Here is a 20,324-nt window from a genome sequence, read left to right on the forward strand (position 1 = left end):
GAGCACTGCAAGTACCCTATGCAATGCTATATCCTGCACGGCTGCGGGTCACAGCACTGGGTGAAACTCATTTCTTTGATTCACCAAAGGAGGCTGTAAAATGGCTGGACTTAAAAGAGAGACAAATCCGGACGGGCTGATGCCAATTTTGAGAAGATTCTTGACAGAATATAATAAAATAATTCAAGAAATTTGAATTCTAGTGGATAATACTCCGCTGTTGGCTAATGAATCTCTGTTTATAAATGTTATGATTATTATTTTTCAGTTTTTGTATACTCCTTATAACCTGGCTCTCATATATACCTCGGGCAGGCCAATATACTTATATAGTTGTTGAGGTGCTGGTTTCACCTACAATGTATAGGCAGGGTTAAGACACTCTGCCGTTTGAATGTTCTGGGAACGTTGTGTGGGGGGGAAATGAGGGAGTCTCTGATGCAACTCATGCTGCGGCGCCTCGTGTGCTTAAGGCCTACTAGGCTGCATGAGGCTAAACACCAGACTCTACATAGTACGGCTGTTGGTATTCATTTGATTAAGGGGGGGGGGATGTTAAATGAGGTAGCGATGGAGGGTAAAAGAACAGAATTTACTTTGATTGGTGCCGACTGTGTATTATTACAATACCATAATCTTGATGATCAGACACACGAGTGGGTGCGGAGGGATGTATGTGACAGTTCATTTTCAATCGTTAAAACATGGTTAAGCAGATTAATGTAGTATCCTGGAATATTAGAGGTATGGGAGATCACAAAAAAAGATTTGTGGCACTTAAATATCTTAAGGAATATCGGGAGTCGATAATCTGTCTGCAAGAGACGCATTGCAATAAGGAGGCCGCTGCGGCACTGAGCAAACTTTGGAGGGGGCCGGCCTATCATTCTACACATAGTACTTACTCTAGGGGGGTTAGTATATTGATTCATCCGAATTTACCCTTTGAATGTGAGAGAAGTATTTGTGACAGGGAGGGTAGGTATGTGTGTCTAGTGTGCAGAGTGGCTGGGCTTAGAATTTGCCTAATTGCTCTATATGTTCCTCCACCTTTCTCTATACAGACTTTGCGCCAACTATTCCCGTGGATAACGGAATTTGCTACTATACCCCTGTTAGTTATCGGTGATTTTAATATGTATCTACACGCTGAGCTTGATAAGTATAGGGGTAATGTGGGGGGAGGGGCTGCTCAAGAGACATCATTGGCAAGGGTCCTACAGGAAATTAGCTTGGTAGATGTGTGGCGGGCTCGATTCCCAAATGTTAAGCAGTATTCGTGTTATTCAGCATCCTGTTCCTCTCTGTCCAGAATTGACCTGGCTCTGGGAAATAGTCATCTAGTCCCTTTAGTTACTAAAGTAGAATACTGCACAAGATTGTTATCTGATCATTCTCCATTATTGGTTGTTCTGGGGGTCGATCCTGGCATCATAAACAGAAGGGCACTGTGGAGGTTTAATCCCTACTGGCTGGACGTATTCGGGGAACAGATAGATTTAGCAGGTAAATTGGATCATTTCTTTAAAGACAATATAGGCTCTGCTCCTTTAAATACGGTATGAGAAGCCATGAATGCGTTCTTAAGGGGGATCCTGATTAAGGAAATTTCCATGATCAAATCAAAAAATAGGGCTCGTACTCAGGAGTTGCGGAGGGAAGTAGACATATTGGAACAGAGGTATGTTGGGTCTCCAATCATAGAGAATAGGGAACACTGGACTCGGGCACAGGCTACACTAAATGACCATATATTGAAACAAGCAGAACATAAACTGATTTTTTCTTAAACAGCAATTTTATGTGGAGGGAGAGAGTGCAGGGCACTTGCTGGCCACTATAGCCAAGACCCAGACTGGGGCTCCTATGATTGCAGATATCAGGGATACTAAGGGTGTGGTAATTACTGATTCAAAAACTATAATGGAAGAATTTTTTCAGTTCTACAGACAATTATATGCTTCCAAACTGACTAAGGCGCAAAGGGACATAGATCTATACCTTCATGATATGCAAATACCATGTCTGACAGATAGCCAGAGAGAGCAACTAGATGCACCAATCACCCTGGAGGAGATGCAGGAAGCTTTAAAAGATTTTCAAAGTAACAAAGCCCCTGGTGCTGATGGGTTCCCCGCGGAAATTTATAAGGAGGCTGGGGGGGTTTTACTTCCCAGGTTACTGGAAGTGTTTAAGGAAGCGAGGGAGGGGAGGGCCTTGCCGACTTCAATGAGGGAGGCTAACATAGTTCTTTTGCCAAAACCTGGAAAGGATGCACTAAACCCCGAATCATATAGGCCAATATCCTTACTCTAGGTAGATGTTAAAATTTTAGCTAAGGTCTTGGCTACCAGATTGGTGGTGGTTATTACACATCTGGTTGCAGAAGACCAGACTGGGTTTTTACCGGCCAAGTCGACGGCAATTAACTTGCGTCGGCTTTTTTTTAATCTACAAATGCAGTCACAAAATGCGGGTGGTAGGGCAGTACTATCACTTGATGCCGCTAAGGCTTTTGATAGTGTCGAATGGGAGTATTTATGGGCTGTTTTGCGAAAGATGGGGTTCGGTACTGGATTTCGGGCCTGGGTACGGCTTCTATATAACAATCTGGTAGCTCGGATTAGAATTAATGGTAATCTTTCTGGTAGCATTGAAATGGGCAGGGGCACGCGTCAGGGCTGCCCGTTGTCTCCCCTACTGTTCGCCTTGGCTATGGAGCCATTGGCTGTTAAGCTTCATTCCAGCAGTGAAATTCAGGGTTTCCGCTACAAAACACTGGAGGAGCGGGTGGCCCTATACGCTGACGACCTTCTGTTGTTTTTGGGTGACACGGAGCAATCTCTGATGACAGCTATGAATTTAATAAGGGAGTTTGGAGATCATTCTGGCTTACGGATTAATTGGGACAAATCAGTTCTTATGCCGGTTGATGGTTTGTCTCAGAATACTAGGGTAGGGAGTACTTGCTTGAAGGTGGTGCGAGAATTTAAATATCTTGGAGTTAGAGTGACCACATCTATCGGAGATTATATTCCTTTAAATTTACTTGAACTGCTTACTAAATTTCAACAAAAGGCCAATACTTGGAGCAAACTTCCCATATCAATGGTAGGTCGAACTAACTTAATTAAAATGGTGTTAATGCCCCAATTATTATATATCCTTCATAATTCACCGGTTTGGATCCCCATGAGAATATTTTATAAATTTCAGGCACTGTTTCGGGAATTGATCTGGAAAAAAGGGGTGGCCAGAATCAGCTTGGATACACTTCAAAGGCCCAAAGATCAGGGGGGACTAGCCGCACCTAATCCATGGATATATTTTCTAGCTTCTCAAATGCAACAGCTCTGGTTAATCCAGGGGAACCTAGATAAACTGATACGTCTATTATCACACAATCTGCCAATTACCTCCTTTCTAGAAACAGGAATCTCGGGGTGGGATGCTAGGCGACACCTCCCGACCTTAACACTTATGGGGAAAACGTGGCAGAAAATCAAATTGTTGTTGGGAATAAAAGTCTTTACCCCGTTTACCCCGTTGTGGCATAATGCGGGCCTTCCAGAGATCCATAAATTGAAAGGATTCTTAATATGGGAAAAATTGGGAATAACTAATGTGGCGCAAATATTACAGGGGGAAATATTTAAATCGTTCCAACAGATAAAAGAAGAATATTGTATTCCACAAACTAGTTTTTACTTTTATCTCCAATTGAGGCATGCATGGTTTGTACAGCCACGACGTATGCAAAGTAAAATCCAACATTATCTACTGTTTAACACATTATTATGCCATAGAGGTGGGAAGGGATTGATTTCCAGAATTTACTGGATACTTATGCAGCAATTTCAGTGGGACAGACCCTTAAATATTAAGGAGAGGTGGGAATGCGACATTGGTACTATAACCTCTGAAGAATGGGAAGATGAGGTGGGGAGCGTTCCGATTCTATCTACATGTGAGGCACATAGACTTTCACAGGTGTACTTATTACATAGGGTATATAGAACCCCCAAATTTCTACAGCGCATTGGGGCAAGGAATGACAGTGCGTGTCCAAAATGTGGAGAGGAAGGAGCAGATCTTATGCATATGATGTGGACGTGTAGAAGGGTCGCTGTATTCTGGAATGAGTGTGTGCAATACATTAATAATGTGTTTGAGTGTAATTTACCCCTATATCCTAAAGTGTGTGTATTAGGCCTTGTAGAAATAATAGGATGTGAAGAGGATGAAATAATAGCTGTTAAGAGGACTCTATACCAGGTCAGAAAGCTTATAGCTGCACATTGGTTGGATCCCTCCCCTCTCAGGTTCCAGGAATTTTTGGATAGAATGCGTCTTTTATTGAGATTAGAAGAGGGAGTGTACAAAAAGCGGAAGGCTATACGTAAATGTGATAAAATCTGGAGTAAATGGAATATGTTTCATGGTTATCATATTATGTCTATTTTAAATATCACTTGAGTTTGAAATGTTGTGGTCTCTCATGTTCTGTATAACTAATTACTGATTATCAGATATTAAGCTCTGTATCCATGGATCAAATTATTAATGCTTTAACAGTCGGATAAGCTATGTGATGGTATACGGTCTGTAACAAAAATTTGCTTTTGCCATATGGTTCTTGGGGCTGTTATGGGTGGGGGGAAGGGGAACGGGTGGGTCTTGAGAGGCACTGCTAGTTTAGTGATGCCTCACTGTTGTTTATGTATAATGTTATAAAAAGTTTTTTAATAAAAATTATCTGATTTAAAAAAAAAGAAACTTTAGTGAGTGCAGTTTCAGTAGAATGTTAGTTATCTGAGAGATAGCGGATTAGACAGGAGTGGACCAGTCGTTCCAGGAGTTTAGAGATAAAGGGAAGATTGGAAACAGGTCTGTAGTTAGCAGCAGTTCTGGTCGAGGGATTTTTTTTAAGTAATGGATGTATGCTGGCGTGCTTAAAAAAGGAGGGAAAAATAATATGAGAGGTAGAGGTTTAATATTTTAGTTAGGTGAGTAGTGACAGCTGGAGAAAGGGACTGAAGAAGATGTGAGGGAATAGGGTCACTGGTGCAGGTGGTAGAGCGAGAGGAAGAAAGGAGCCTTTTCACTTCTTCTTCCCTGGCTGGTTCGAAGTCAGAAAATTGAGCAAGATGCAGTGTGGGAGGGAGGAGTATGCATAACATTTGGGGATTGAGAGAAAATTTCCTATCGGATATGGTAAATTTTTTCTTTTAAATAATTGGCCAGATCGTCAGTGCTGAGGTTGGTGGTTGGGGCCTGTGCTGTTTGATTAAGGAGGGAGTGAAAAGTGTCAAACAGGTGTTTAGGATTATTGGACCATGAGATGATGAGCTTGATAAGGTAGGTTTGTTTGGAGAGGTGAAGGGCGGAGTTATAGGTTTTAAGCATAAATTTATAATGGAGGAAATCTTCGGCCAGATTAGATTTTGTCCACAGCCGTTCGGCACACCTGGCGCACCACTGGAGAAAACGTGTTTGCAGCATATTCCAGGGTTGTCGCTGTCTGTGCAGAGTTGTTCTCTGTGTAGGAGGTGTGACTTCATCCAGGGCGCATTGCAATGTTTTGTTATAATGCTTCAGTGCAAAGTCAGGGCATGAGAGGGAGGAGATTGGGGCCAATGATGATTGCAACGTTTTCATAAATTTCTGGGTGTTAATGGCATGTATATTTCTATAAGTGTGGAAAGTGGGGGTGTCTTGAGCAGGGTGACAGTTCTTGACAGAGAATGAAAGAAGGTTGTGATCAGAGAGCGGAAGAGGAGAGTTAGTAAAGTCATGTATTGAACAGAGCCGGGCGAAGATCAGGTCAAAGAATATTTCCATCTTTATGTGTAGGAAAATTATTAAGCTGTGAAAGGCTGAAGGAGCAAGTTAGCGATTAAAAGATGAGTGGCAGATGAGGAGAGGGAATCACCAATTGGGATGTTAAAGTCTCCCATGATGAGGGTGGGGGATGTCATAGGATAGAGAGTTTGGAAGCCAAGTGGCAAAGTGATCCACAAACTGACGGGAGGGGCCCGGAGGGTGATACACAACCGCCACTCGAAGGGAGAAGGGCCAGTAGAGTCTTACTGTGTGGGCCTCAAAAGAAGGGAAGAAAAGTGAGGGTACTGGGGGGATAACCTGAAAAGTACATTTTGTTTAAAGGAGCAGACCAACACCAATTATTACCAGTTGCTTTTCCTGTATGTACTGATCAAGAAGGATTGTAATGGGACTCTAGGGACACTCATCTACCATAAACCTTCAAGGACTAATAAACTATTGAAGTGGGATAACCACCACCCCATCCCCATAAAAAGAGGAAAACCCAAGGGCCAATTTTTACGGGTGAGAAGGTACTGCTCAAATGTCACAGATTTTAATATACAGGCAATAGACCTGAACACCAGATAAAGGGTACTCGTGGTACATTTTGGATTCCGCATCATTGTTTGCAGAAAAATGGTCTTATCCATCAGCTTATCTTTTTCTCATTCAGATCTCTAAAATACCGGATCTTCTCAGTGAAGATCGTCTATATAAGAAAATTTTCCTGATTTATCCAGGAAAATGATGGACAAGATGGTGGAGAGGATATTACACCTCACCCTAGAGATCCTCTTCCGGATTACTGGAGAGGTGAGAGATTCTGATGACGTCACATTATATCATTCTTATGTATGGGAATAACACATGAACAGAACTGGAGAGGTGAGGACTCTGGAAATGTCTATAGTGAGATTTATTACTGTGTCTCTCCATAACCAGGATTACACAGTAGTGAAGAAGACCTCTAGTGGGTGCTGTCAGGACCCTGTGTCTGAGGGATGGGGAAGACCCCTGAGCCCAATCACAGGGCCTCCACCTCACCCCCTGATACATGAGGAGTTCAATGACCAGAAGATCCTAGAACTCGCCTACAAGATGATTGAGCTGCTGACTGGAGAGGTTACACTGCTGGGAATCATGGGACTTTATACAGTAACGCTATGGAGTGATTGGGTGCATGACGGTACCATTGTATGTGTCAGGTTCCTATAAGGTGTCAGGATGTCGCCGTCTATTTCTCCATGGAGGAGTGGGAGTATTTAGAAGGACACAAAGATCTGTACAAGGACGTCATGATGAGGGTTCCCCAGCCCCTCACATCACCAGGTAATAGATAGGACTAAATACACACGGCCTATAATTATCTGTATGTAAAAAATGAATTCAGTCCTTGTATGTGTTTCCACAGGACTGTAAACAAGAAGATCCCAATGTTCCTCAGGATCATCAGGTAGATGGAGAGAAGGTGTCATGAGATTTCCCCTATGATGTGTAGACGACTGTAAAGGTCATGTCTTCAATTTTGTTTTATCCACCATTATTATGTTTTATATTTGTGTAATGAGAACGGTGGAGATGGCAGGATTAGAGCCGATCAAACTTGTGACTTCTCCATCTGTCTTTGACTTTTATAATATTTGTTTCAGGGTGAAAATCAGACCCATATTACAGAGACATATGTGAGGGGTGATGAGTGGTGTAAAGAGGAGATTCCTACATATGACTACCCAGGTGAGTAGTAACCACTGAATACAGAGAAGTCACATATTCTTCTCAGACATCGGCTGTGGCTTCTCTATCAGTGATGTAGTCCAGCCATATCACAATCGTGTGATCACCATTTTGCCGCTAGACCACAACATTCTCCTCCGTCCGAAAATATTCAGATTACTTTGTGTTATTGTGAAAGCCCTTTGCTATAGCACTTACAACCTGGAGGATCCACCTACCCCCTGGGATTATAAGACGCTGACCGTTACCTGCCCAGATCTGTAAACTACAAAGCCAAATGACAGCGTACGTAGAATGTGCTGACAAGTGAGAAAATCACTTGAAGAAAAATATTATGATGGGTCTGTAAGAGAAAGCGGAGGGTAATGATGCTGTTGGCTTCCTAGAACCCTGATATCTTATTGGATGAATCTGCCTTCTTTCCCTTCTGTGCTGCTGAATGTGCTCATATGGTCCCTACAAGACCAGGTCCAGACTTTATGACCAAACTTCACTTTTATGATCGACAACATTAAATGTGCAGTGAGGCCAAGTGTGAATATCTGTACAATAACAACAGAGTTTCCCTTTATCCTGACTTTTCAATTTCTTTTAAAACCAACTAACTTCAAACAGGATTGCAATAACCTACAGAAAAAAACATTACACCTGTGCCATGATATATCTCTAAGCTGTGCGTGGCTGATGGCTGTAATATACATTTATTCACGCCTGCAGGAGATGTGTTGGCTTGAGCCCTGGTTTCATGGATTCACTCCACATCATAAATAGTATTGAGCGAATTTGTTCGGCATTTCAAATTCAGGTTCGTGTTCGGGGATCCGGCTTGTTTACGCCAAATGGTCAACCATAAATGAGTGCAACTCCAGTTTAGTGTTGGATTTCTCCCTTCATACATACGTTGTTGTTGGGGATGTTACATGTTTGGATATTCTTTCTTTTTTTTACAAATTCACTCTCTGATAGTTTGATTGTGGTGGGATCGGCCTGCCTCACTTATGTGAGTCTGTAACTCCTTGGTAGTCTTTCAAAAAGGTCTCCATTACCTCTTCCAGATGCCAGAGATCTAAATTTAAGACACCTCAGCTCTGCAGTATTATAAAAAAGTTCTCTTTGAATGTCTAATATTTCTTCTTGAAAGTCATCTGACAGAAAATATTGTCCCTTACGATAGTTTAGATTGCCAAGAGCCACCGAGCCCCATACTCTAATTACCACAGAGAGGTTTCACCACTAGTTATTCATTTTTCTCTGATGAAGACTGTTGAGTTTGATCATTTCAGTAGATGTGTTATTGTGTATAGTCACAGTTTTTGACTTCAGTAATCCTCTGCTTTAACCTCTTCCTGCAGCCAGTTTTCTGTTCCTAATCAGACCCATTTTTCAAATCTGACGTGTCACTTTATGTGGTGATAATTTTGGAATTCTTCACAAAGGATAATAGGAAACAAATGGACCTTACAAATTATTTTACAACTTCTTTTGACTCTGACAATCCCCTATATACGGTTGTACACTACTGTCTGGGCACATGGCAGGTTAAGAAGGGAAGGAGTGACATTTAGCTATTAGGAATGCTCGAAAGATGGCTACCAGGAACAGGCTTATAACTATCTACCCTGTTTACAGATTTCACAAATTACTTTGCTCATCACCCTTTAACCCCTCTACATGGATCTGAACCTACTCAGAGACCCCTAGGCTTGGGCCACGGTGCTATTCGGTGGAGTGACATGGGAAGAAGAATAGTCAGGTAGCCGGGTCAGAACCAAGAGGATAAAGAAAATACAAAATCAGAAGACACAAGAGTAGTCAGTAAATGGGCCGAGGTCACAACAGGAAGCAAATACACCAGCCAGGAGCTGAGCACAGAGGACTGAACCAGAGGAGAACAAGGCTGTATCTGGCAGCTTCCGGCAATATGCTTCCAGCTTTAGTAGGGTGCGGTGCTCTCCAAATTGCTGAAGCAGGGAGCAGATTAATCCAGCTGGACAGCACACACACCCATACTGTCAGACTCCATGGTACTAAAGGTACCAGCAACCCTAATCTTAGTGGCTGGACAGAGCCTGCGCCTTTTACTCCATATGTGGGAGGCAGAATGAACAAACAGTTGAATACCACGCTCCACTGGTTCATCCTATGAGGTTTTCTATTAGATGGTCATTGTCCTGGTGAATAAGTGAATTTTTTTTATATAACTTGCCCTTTTTTACAGACAGTTTAAGTAGACATGTTCAAAAATATCAAATTCAAGGATTCTTTATTAAAAAATAATAATTGGTTTTATTCTTGGCAGATGTCTGTACCAGGAGATCAGAGGGACAGCTGACACCTTCAATTTTCAATTCTGATAATTTTCAGATTCCACAGGATACAATTGAAGTGAATGACATTTCTCCAGATTTACCATCATCCCTTCACAGCAAAGATCTGTCATCTGATCCACTGAAACAGGTCCTGTCTTCTGATTCATTACCGACTACTAAGGAAAATCAAAGTCACAAAATAAGCATTAAAAAATGAACTGCTCTTAATGCAAAGAAGCCATTTTCACATTCAGAAAATAGAAATAGTTTTCCTCTCAAAAAGTCTTTTCTTAAACATCAAAAAATTCACACAGCAAAGAATAGATTTTCTTGCTCCAAGTGTGGGAGATGTTTTAATCAGAAATCAAGTCTTGTTAGGCACCAGATAACTCACACAGGAGAGAAGCCATTTTCCTGTTCAGAATGTGGGAAATGCTTTACAGAGAAATCAAATCTTATCGCACATCAGAGAACTCACACAGGGGAGAAGCCTTTTCTATGTTCAGAATGTGGGAAATGTTTTACAGAGAAATCAAGTCTTATCAAACATCAGAGAACTGACACAGGAGAGAAGCCATTTTCATGTTCAGAATGTGGGAAATATTTTACAGTGAAATCAAATCTTATTAAACATAACAAAACTCACACAGGGGAGAAGCCTTTTTCATGTTCAGAATGTGGGAAATGTTTTACAGTGAAATCAACTCTTATCAAACATCAGAGAACTCACACAGGGGAGAAGCCTTTTCCATGTTCAGAATGTGGAAAATGTTTTAACCAGAAATCATATCTTAATATACATCAGATAACTCACACAGGGGAGAAGCCATTTTCATGTTCAGAATGTGGGAAATGTTTTGCAAAGAAATCAAATGTTATCGCACATCAGAGAACTCACACAGGGGACGAGCCTTTTCCATGTTCAGATTGTGGAAAATGTTTTAACAAGAAATCTAGTTTTCTTAAGCACCAGAGAACCCACACAGGGGCGAAGCCTTTTTCATGTTCAGATTGTGGGAAATGTTTTATACAGAAATCACATCTTAATAAACATCAGAGAATTCACACAGGGGAGAAGCCTTTTTCATGTTCAAAATGTGGGAAATGTTTTAACCAGAAAGCGCATTTTGATAACCACCAGAGAACCCACACAGGGGAGAATGCCGCAACTACACCCAACTAGTCTCTGTATAGACAAGACAGGCCCTAGCTGCACAACTAAAAACGCCGTCACAGACCTAACTCCCTAATAAGTCGTTGAGGAGTTTCTCATACCTCCTGAGGAACCAGAGGGGAGGGTGCAACACACTCTCAACGAGGGGAATGGAAAGTATGAAGTAAAATACGAAAACCCTGAATGAGAAACAAAAACACATTAATATAGGGCAAAGAAGCCAAGCTAAGGAGAACCAAAAATAAAAGGAACAAGTATAATCTCCCAGAAACCTAACATTGTTAGAATGAAAAGGTACTGGGAGGGAAAGCAAACTGACCGGGAGGATAGTTTCACCTTTGTGGTGAAACTTACAAAATTCATCCTCACCAACTGTAAATGTAAACCTGTCCATTTATAATGACCACGGACAAGATAAAAATTCCCAACTTACATCAGGACCACAAGATCACAGGTACTTTCAGCTGCATCACATCTAATGTAATGTACTTAATTATATGTAGCAAATGTCCAACTGGGGGTCTGTATGTAGGGGAGACGGGGCAAAAACTTAAAACAAGGATGAATTCTCATCGCACACAGAAAAAGAAAAAATGAATAGATCTACTTGTGTCCACACATATTTATGGCCACAACTGCTTATCCTTTTCCGAAACTGATAGTTCTGCTTCACGTCACTTGTCTTATCTATTGCATTATTCCTGTGCCCTGTTGTGTATAAATATGTGACTCTTCAGATTTTGTATTATACTTTGTCTGATGAAGAAACCTGAGTAGTCTCGAAAGCTTACTGACTAATGGCTAACTGAAAAGATGGTATCAACCACTGAGGACTCTCAAATTTTAATATTTTTATAAATACAGCAATTTTAAGATCTCTCCACAGGTGTTCAATGGGATTTAGATCCAGACTCCTTGCTGGTCAGAACTCTCCAGCACTTTGTTTCCATCCATTTTCTGGGTGCTTCTTGAAGTATGTTTGGGGTCCTTGTCTTGCTGGATGACCCATGACCTAGGATGCAAACCCAGCTTTCTAACACTAGCCACTACATTGTGACCCAAAATCCTTTGCTAATCTTCAGATTTCATGATGCCTTGCACACAATCAGAGGCAGCTAAACAACCTCAAAACACCTTTGAACCTCCACCATATTTCACTGTATGGGCTGTAAATTTATTGATTATGCCCCCCTCCCCCCCCCCTTGACAAAGGAACATGCAGATCTCTAAAGATGGACTTATAACCTTGAAATTGTTGATATTTTTCAACAATTTTGGTTCAAGTCCTCAGACAGTTGTCTTCTCCTTTTTCTGTTTTCTCCATGCTTAGTGTGGCACATATGCACACAATGCAAAGATTGAATCAACTTCTCCCTTTTTTATCTGGTTTTAGTTGTGATTTTCATATTGCCCACACCTGTTACTTGCCACAATTGCGTTTGAACAAGCTTCACATGCTTGAAACAGAGTTGTTTACCCACAATTTTGGCAAGGTGCCAACAATTTTGTCCGGCCTATTTTGTGTGAAATTATGTTCAATTTCCTTTTTTTTCTCTGTTTTCTTGTGTTGTTCCAATACATGCAAAGGAAATAAACGTGTATAACAAAATGTGTAATTTCAATAATTTTCTGGGAGAATTACTTCATTTTCTGGAACAATTTCAAGGGATCCAACACTTTTGACCATGACTTGTTTTTGTTGCCTTTTTAATTTGTTGCAGCATATCATCCTCTACGTGTTCAGCTATATTAGGAGGCTTGTAGCAAAGTCCAATTAGCAGCTTTCCATTATTGCCATTTCCATGTACATTACCCATACTGATTTTACATCAGGGATGTAAAACTCAAAACATGCAGAGGGCCAAAATGAAAAACTTTGACAAAGTCATGGCCCAACCAGTGTACAGTATAATGGGCCCCACATAGTCCTCCATACAGTATAATGGGCCCCACATAGTCCTCCATACAGTATAATGGGCCCCACATAGTCCTCCATAGAGAATAATGGGCCCCACATAGTCCTCCATAGAGAATAATGGGCCCCACATAGTCCTCCATACAGAATAATGGGCCCCACATAGTCCTCCATACAGTATAATGGGCCCCACATAGTCCTCCATACAAAAGAAACAAGAGGGAAAAACTTAGAGTCAGAGTCCCATATAATAGTGAAAAAATTACAAAATTGTATTAATTATAATTTATACAGGGAAAAAATATGAATTGCAGAAACAGAGACCGTTAATAGTAAAACAATGGAGGAGCACTAATGAGGAGCATGAGACAAATTAACATGATTATTTTCTGATGTAAATACATAATTGGGCTGCCAAAAAAATAAGAATATATTGTTAAAATGCAGTGAAGCATTCAATAAAAGTGCAGGTGCTTATGAGGCAGGTCAGAAGTAGTTGCTATATAAGAGGTTAGTCATACCGCTGTCTATATATAGGTACTAATATAGATAGCTCATACTGGGGGTAGCAGATCTTTATAAGTGGTATCAGTGCCCTGACCTCTAAGGCTCCAGGGTAAAAGTATATCCTAATACATATTAAAGCCTAGAAAATGCACCTAAGTAGGAAAAAAAGATTAAAGAACGGCAGCAAAAAGAGTGTAACATGAATCCTATAGAATACTTACAGCCACAGTGGATGTGAACACACTCCTCAATGGTGCTCACCCTGAAGCGCGTTTCAGCACGGCTGCCTTCGTCAGGAGGTGGCATCAATGAAGGTGGGTAGGGATTAGAAACCCTTGGGCCAATAGAAAAGGGGGTGTGTAGTCTCCGCCAATGGGTGTGGGGAGGGTGTGGCATGACACATGGCAATCACCGCTACACCGCCGGACCACGGCAACCGCGTCATGTGATCCATGACGCCGCAAGCATGTGGGGAACCACGTGACCGCGCGTCATGGAGCACATATTGATACGGCCAGTGAGGACACCACAGAGAACAGTGAAGCCATGCGTACCGCCCAGTCCACAGACATATATAGTCAAATACAACCAGAGAGAAAAAGAAACTAGCATAATGGGGTAAACTGTCAATAATAGCATATCCCAAATGTGTGTGTATGTATATATATATATATACAGTTAGGTCCATATATATTTGGACAGAGGCAACATTTTTCTAATTTTGGTTCTAGACATTACCACAATGAATTTTAAACAAAACAATTCAGATGCAGTTGAAGTTCAGACTTTCAGCTTTCATTTGAGGGTATCCACATTAAAATTGGATGAAGGGTTTAGGAGTTTCAGCTCCTTAACATGTGCCACCATGTTTTTAAAGGGACCAAAAGTAATTTGACAGATTAAATAATTGTAAATAAAATGTTCATTTCTAGTACTTTGTTGAAAACCCTTTGTTGGCAATGACTGCCTGAAGTCTTGAACTCATGGACATCACCAGACGCTGTGTTTCCTCCTTTTTGATGCTCTGCCAGGCCTTCACTGCGGTGGTTTTCAGTTGCTGTTTGTTTGTGGGCCTTTCTGTCTGAAGTTTAGTCTTTAACAAGTGAAATGCATGCTCAATTGGGTTGAGATCAGGTGACTTACTTGGCCATTCAAGAATATTCCACTTCTTTGCTTTAATAAACTCATGGGTTGCTTTGGCTTTATGTTTTGGGTCATTGTCCATCTGTAGTATGAAATGACGACCAATCAGTTTGGCTGCATTTGGCTGGATCTGAGCACACAGTATGGCTCTGAATACATCAGAATTCATTCGGCTGCTTCTGTTCTGTGTCACATCATCAATAAACACTAGTGACCCAGTGCCACTGGCAGCCATGCATGCCCAAGCCATCACTCTGCCTCCGCCGTGTTTTACAGATGATGTGGTATGCTTTGGATCATGAGCTGTACCACACCTTCGCCATACTTTTCTCTTTCCATCATTCTGGTAGAGGTTGATCTTGGTTTCATCTGTCCAAAAAATGTTCTTCCAGAACTGTGCTGGCTTTTTTAGATGTTTTTTTTTTTAGCAAAGTCCAGTCTAGCCTTTTTCTTCTTGATGCTTATGAGTGGCTTGCACCGTGCAGTGAACCCTCTGTATTTACTTTCATGCAGTCTTCTCTTTATGGTAGATTTGGATATTGATACGCCTACCTCCTGGAGAGTGTTGTTCACTTGGTTGGCTGTTGTGAAGGGGTTTCTCTTCACCATGGAGATTATTCTGCGATCATCCACTTCTGTTGTCTTCCGTGGGTGCCCAGGTCTTTTTGCATTGATGAGTTCACCAGTGCTTTCTTTCTCAGGATGTACCAAACTGTAGATTTTGCCACTCCTTATATCCTAATATTGTAGCAATTTTTCGGATGGGTTTTTTTTGTTTTTGCAGCTTAAGGATGGCTTGTTTCACCTGCTTGGAGAGCTCCTTTGACCGCATGTTTACTTCACACCAAAACCTTCCAAATGCAAGCACCACACCTCAAATCAACTCCAGGCCTTTTATCTGCTTAATTGAGAATGACATAACAAAGGGATTGCCCACACCTGTCCATGAAATAGCCTTGGAGTCAATTGTCCAATTACTTTTGGTCCCTTTAAAAACAGGGTGGCACATGTTAAGGAGCTGAAACTCCTAAACCCTTCATCCAATTTTAATGTGGATACCCTCAAATGAAAGCTGAAAGTCTGAACTTCAACTACATCTGAATTGTTTCGTTTAAAATTCATTCTGGTAATGTCTAGAACCAAAATTAGAAAAAGGTTGTCTCTGTCCAAATATATATGGACCTAACTGTGTGTATGTATGTATGTATGTGTGTGTATATATATATATATATATATATATATATATATATATCAGTAATATATATATATATACAGTACAGACCAGAAGTTTGGACACACCTTCTCATTTAAAGGTTTTTCTGTATTTTCATGACTATGAAAATTGTACATTCACACTGAAGGCATCAAAACTATGAATTAACACATGTGGAATTATATACTTAACAAAAAAGTGTGAAACAACTGAAAATATGTCTTATATTCTAGGTTCTTCACAGTAGCCACCGTTTGCTTTGATGACTGCTTTGCACACTCTTGGCATTCTCTTGATGAGCTTCAAGAGGTAGTCAGTGGAAAGGGTTTTCACTTCACAGGTGTGCCCTGTCAGGTTTACTAAGTGGGATTTCTTGCCTTATAAATGGGGTTGGGACCATCAGTTGTCTTGTGCAGAAGTCAGGTGGATACACAGCTGATAGTCCTACTGAATAGACTGTTAGAATTTGTATTATGGCAAGAAAAAAGCAGCTAAGTAAAGAAAAACGAGTGGCCATCATTACTTTAAGAAATGAAGGTCAGTCAGTCCGAAAAATTGGGAAAACTTTGAAAGTGTCCCCAAGTGCAGTTGCAAAAACCATCAAGCACTACAAAGAAACTGGCTCACATGAGGACCGCCCCAAGAAAGGAAGACCAAGAGTCACCTCTGCTTCTAAGTTTATCCGAGTCACCAGCCTCAGAAATCACAGGTTAACAGCAGCTCAGATTAGAGACCAGGTCAATGCCACACAGACTTCTAGCAGCAGACACATCTCTACAACAACTGTAAAGAGGAGACTTTGTGCAGCAGGCCTTCATGGTAAAATAGCTGCTAGGAAACCACTGCTAAGGACAGGCAACAAGCAGAAGAGACTTGTTTGGGCTAAAGAACACAAGGAATGGACATTAGACCAGTGGAAATCTGTGCTTTGGTCTGATGAGTCCAAATTTGAGATCTTTGGTTCCAACCACCGTGTCTTTGTGCGACGCAGAAAAGGTGAACGGATGAACTCTACATGCCTGGTTCCCACCGTGAAGCATGGAGGAGGAGGTATGATGGTGCTTTGCTGATGACACTGTTGGGGATTTATTCAAAATTGAAGGCATACTGAACCAGCATGGCTACCACAGCATCTTGCAGCGTCATGCTATTCCATCCGGTTTGCGTTTAGTTGAACCATCATTTATTTTTCAACAGGACAATGACCCCAAACACACCTCCAGGCTGTGTAAGGGCTATTTGACCAAGAAGGAAGTGATGGGGTGCTACGCCAGATGACCTGGCCTCCACAGTCACCAGACCTGAACCCAATCGAGATGTTTTGGGGTGAGCTGGACCGCAGAGTGAAGGCAAAAGGGCCAACAAGTGCTAAGCATCTCTGGGAACTCCTTCAAGATTGTTGGAAGACCATTTCGGGTGCCTACCTCTTGAAGCTCATCAAGAGAATGCCAAGAGTGTGCAAAGCAGTCATCAAAGCAAAAGGTGGTGAGCAGCGATGATGCCATAATTAGCATCATAATCCCACTTCTCTGTATTCTGAAAAGCTATTTGCTCACAATCAAAGAGAATGCATTGTAGGTACAGCATGTTGAGATAGAGCAAGGAACCATACAGGGTGATTACACACAGCCAAGCCTCATCTCATCCCAACGTGGATTGGGTGACAATGAGGAAGAGGAGGAGGAGTAGGAAGAACAGGAGCTAGTTTCACGCGCTATAGACGGTACTACCTGCACAACTGTCATACCGTCTGTTCAGCGTGGATGGCCTGAGGACAGAGAGGAGGAGGAGAGCATGGTCAGTCATCCTCTTGGTGAGGACACGGTAGTCTTGACTGTTAGCTGTCTGGCATGCATGTCTGGCATGCTTCGCCGTCACGTGCTGTGACCACCTACCATTCCAGAGACTCTCGCTTGCTCACCTGGGAGCACACATCTACCATCTGCCTGCTAGCCTACCCGGAGGCTCTGCCATCACAGGTCGTACCTACCCTTTACCCAGAGACTGCCCCGGTCACTTGCCGTAACTCCCTGCCCGTTCTTCCAGAGACTGCCCCGGTCACTTGCCGTAACTCCCTGCCCGTTCTTCCAGAGACTGCCCCGGTCACTTGCCGTGACCTCCTGCCCGTTCTTCCAGAGACTGCCCCGGTCACTTGCCGTGACCTCCAGCCCGTCCACTCAGAGACTGTCCCGGTCACCTGCTGTGACTGCCTGCCCGTCATCCCTGATTGCCACCCGCTCCCTTACAAGGACCGCCCCCTTGTATAGTAGCTCAGGGGTTCCGCCTCCCAGACCCGTTACAGTTTGCTCGGGCCATGGAACCCGGTGGCACCCAAGCTCCCTCGCTCTCGGACCTGTGTCATGAACTGTCCCGCCAGAGGTCCCAACAGGAGTCCATCCTGGGTCACCTGCGGAATGTCAATTCTCGCCTGGACACTCTGACTGCTCCGCCAGCAACCTCCGCCAGCGCCATGATTCGCAATCCGACAGCTCCGCTGTCCACCAACACTATGGTATCCTACCCCGGACCCCGGCTTTCTGCACCTCCTCGCTTCGGAGGCGACTCCGCTCAGGCTCGGGGCTTCATAAATCAGTGCACCCTGCACTTTGAACTCCTGTCCCACCAGTTTAACTCCGACCGGGCCAAAATTGCCTTCATCATGTCCCATCTCACCGGAGAGGCTCTGGCCTGGCTAAATCCTCTATGGGAGAGAGGAGACCCCCTGGTGTCCAACTTGCCTGCCTTTCTCACGGCTTTCCGGAAAGTCTTCGACGAACCCGGACGGAAGACCTCATCCGCATCGTCACTGCTACGCCTCCGTCAGGGAAGCCTCACCGTGGGCCAATATGCCATACGGTTCCGTACCCTTGCCTCGGAGCTGGCCTGGGATAATGACGCTCTGGTTTCAGTCTTCTGGGAGGGTCTGTCCGGCCGTATTAAAGATGAACTTGCCGGTCGGGACATTCCTACCACCCTCGATGACCTGATAGCTCTTGCCACCCGGATTGACCTGCGGTTCCAGGAGCGTGCCAAAGAGGTCACCCGTGAGAGGAGGTTTCCACGCCTAGCTCCTACTTTTCAGCAACCCGTCACTCCCTCCGTCTCTCCTGAGCCTATGCAGGTCGACCAGACCAAGATGGTCGGTTCTCGCCAAGAATCTCGCCGAGCCGAGGGAAGCTGTTTCTATTGTGGCAGTAAGAAGCACTTCATCCGTTCCTGCCCGGAAAAGCCGGGAAACGCCAGTGTCTAGGACCACTCGGAGAGGTCGTCCTAGACAAAGGTAAGTCCTCTCCGTCTCTGACCTTACCGGTCTCTATTGCTTGGGGAGAGAACCGTCTCTTCGAACTCGCCCATCTGGATTCTGGAGCTGCTGGAAACCTCATCGCCCAGTCTCTGGTAGAGAGATACCATATTCCCACCAAGTCCCTGGCGGAGCCATTGTCAGTTGCTTCCGTGGATGGAAGACTTCTCTCGGAGACCATCCTGCTCGTCACCGAACCTATAACCCTACAGGTGGGAATGCTGCACTCTGAGGAGATCTCATTCCATGTGCTGTCCGGACTTTCTCACTCCTTGTTGCTAGGTCTACCTTGGCTCCAGACACATGAACCCGTATTGAACTGGCGGTCCGGTGAAGTACTCCGATGGGGTCCTGACTGCCATAGGACCTGCCTGGTTCCGGTCCGTCCACTTCGCCCTCAGCCTACTCCAGCTAATTTACCTGGTCTCCCGGCTCCCTACTGGCCCTATGCGGACGTCTTCGGTAAGAAGGAAGCTGAGACGTTGCAGCCCCATAGGCCATACGATTGCCCGATCGACCTGGTACCTGGCACCACTCCTCCGCGTGGGCGTATCTACCCGTTATCTGCAGCCGAGACCCGAGCCATGTCTGAGTACATTGAAGAGAATCTGGCTAGGGGATTTATCCGAAAATCTACCTCCCCGGCTGGAGCCGGATTCTTCTTTGTCAAAAAGAAAGACGGCTTGCTACGTCCCTGTATTGACTACAGAGGACTCAATCTCATTACGGTAAAAAACAAATATCCCCTGCCACTCATCTCCGAATTGTTTGACCGGCTCAAGGGCGCCAGGATCTTCTCCAAGCTGGATCTTCGAGGAGCGTATAATCTGGTCCGTATCCGTCAAGGAGACGAGTGGAAGACGGCATTCAATACCCGGGACGGTCACTACGAGTACCTTGTGATGCCCTTCGGTCTCTGTAATGCTCCCGCGGTCTTTCAGGAACTAGTCAATGACATCTTCCGTGACCTCCTGTACTCCTGCGTAGTGGTATACCTGGACGATATCTTGGTCTTCTCTCCGGATCTCCCCACACACCGGAGGGATGTTTGTCAGGTCCTGCTTAGGCTTCGGCAGAACCACCTTTACGCCAAATACGAGAAGTGCCTCTTCGATCAGACCTCCCTTCCGTTCTTGGGCTATGTCATCTCCCAAACAGGTCTGCAAATGGATCCCGAGAAGCTCTCTTCCGTTCTAAAATGG

At 43.5% G+C, this 20,324-nt stretch overlaps 1 protein-coding gene across 1 annotated transcript in view; it reads left to right on the forward strand.

Annotated features, from left to right (window-relative positions):
- Positions 1 to 11,052, forward strand: part of LOC141176191 (uncharacterized) — a 183,913-nt gene extending 172,861 nt beyond the window's left edge. The window contains exon 6 of the mRNA XM_073660184.1: positions 10,264 to 11,052. Coding sequence (XP_073516285.1) covers positions 10,264 to 11,052 — 789 coding nt within the window. The remainder of the gene's footprint in view (positions 1 to 10,263) is intronic.
- Positions 11,053 to 20,324: the final 9,272 nt, after the last annotated feature.

Source organism: Phyllobates terribilis, unplaced genomic scaffold, assembly GCF_046119375.1.
Source record: "Phyllobates terribilis strain yellow unplaced genomic scaffold, ASM4611937v1 Scaffold_17__1_contigs__length_24005725, whole genome shotgun sequence".
NCBI classification, from domain to species: domain Eukaryota; kingdom Metazoa; phylum Chordata; class Amphibia; order Anura; family Dendrobatidae; genus Phyllobates; species Phyllobates terribilis.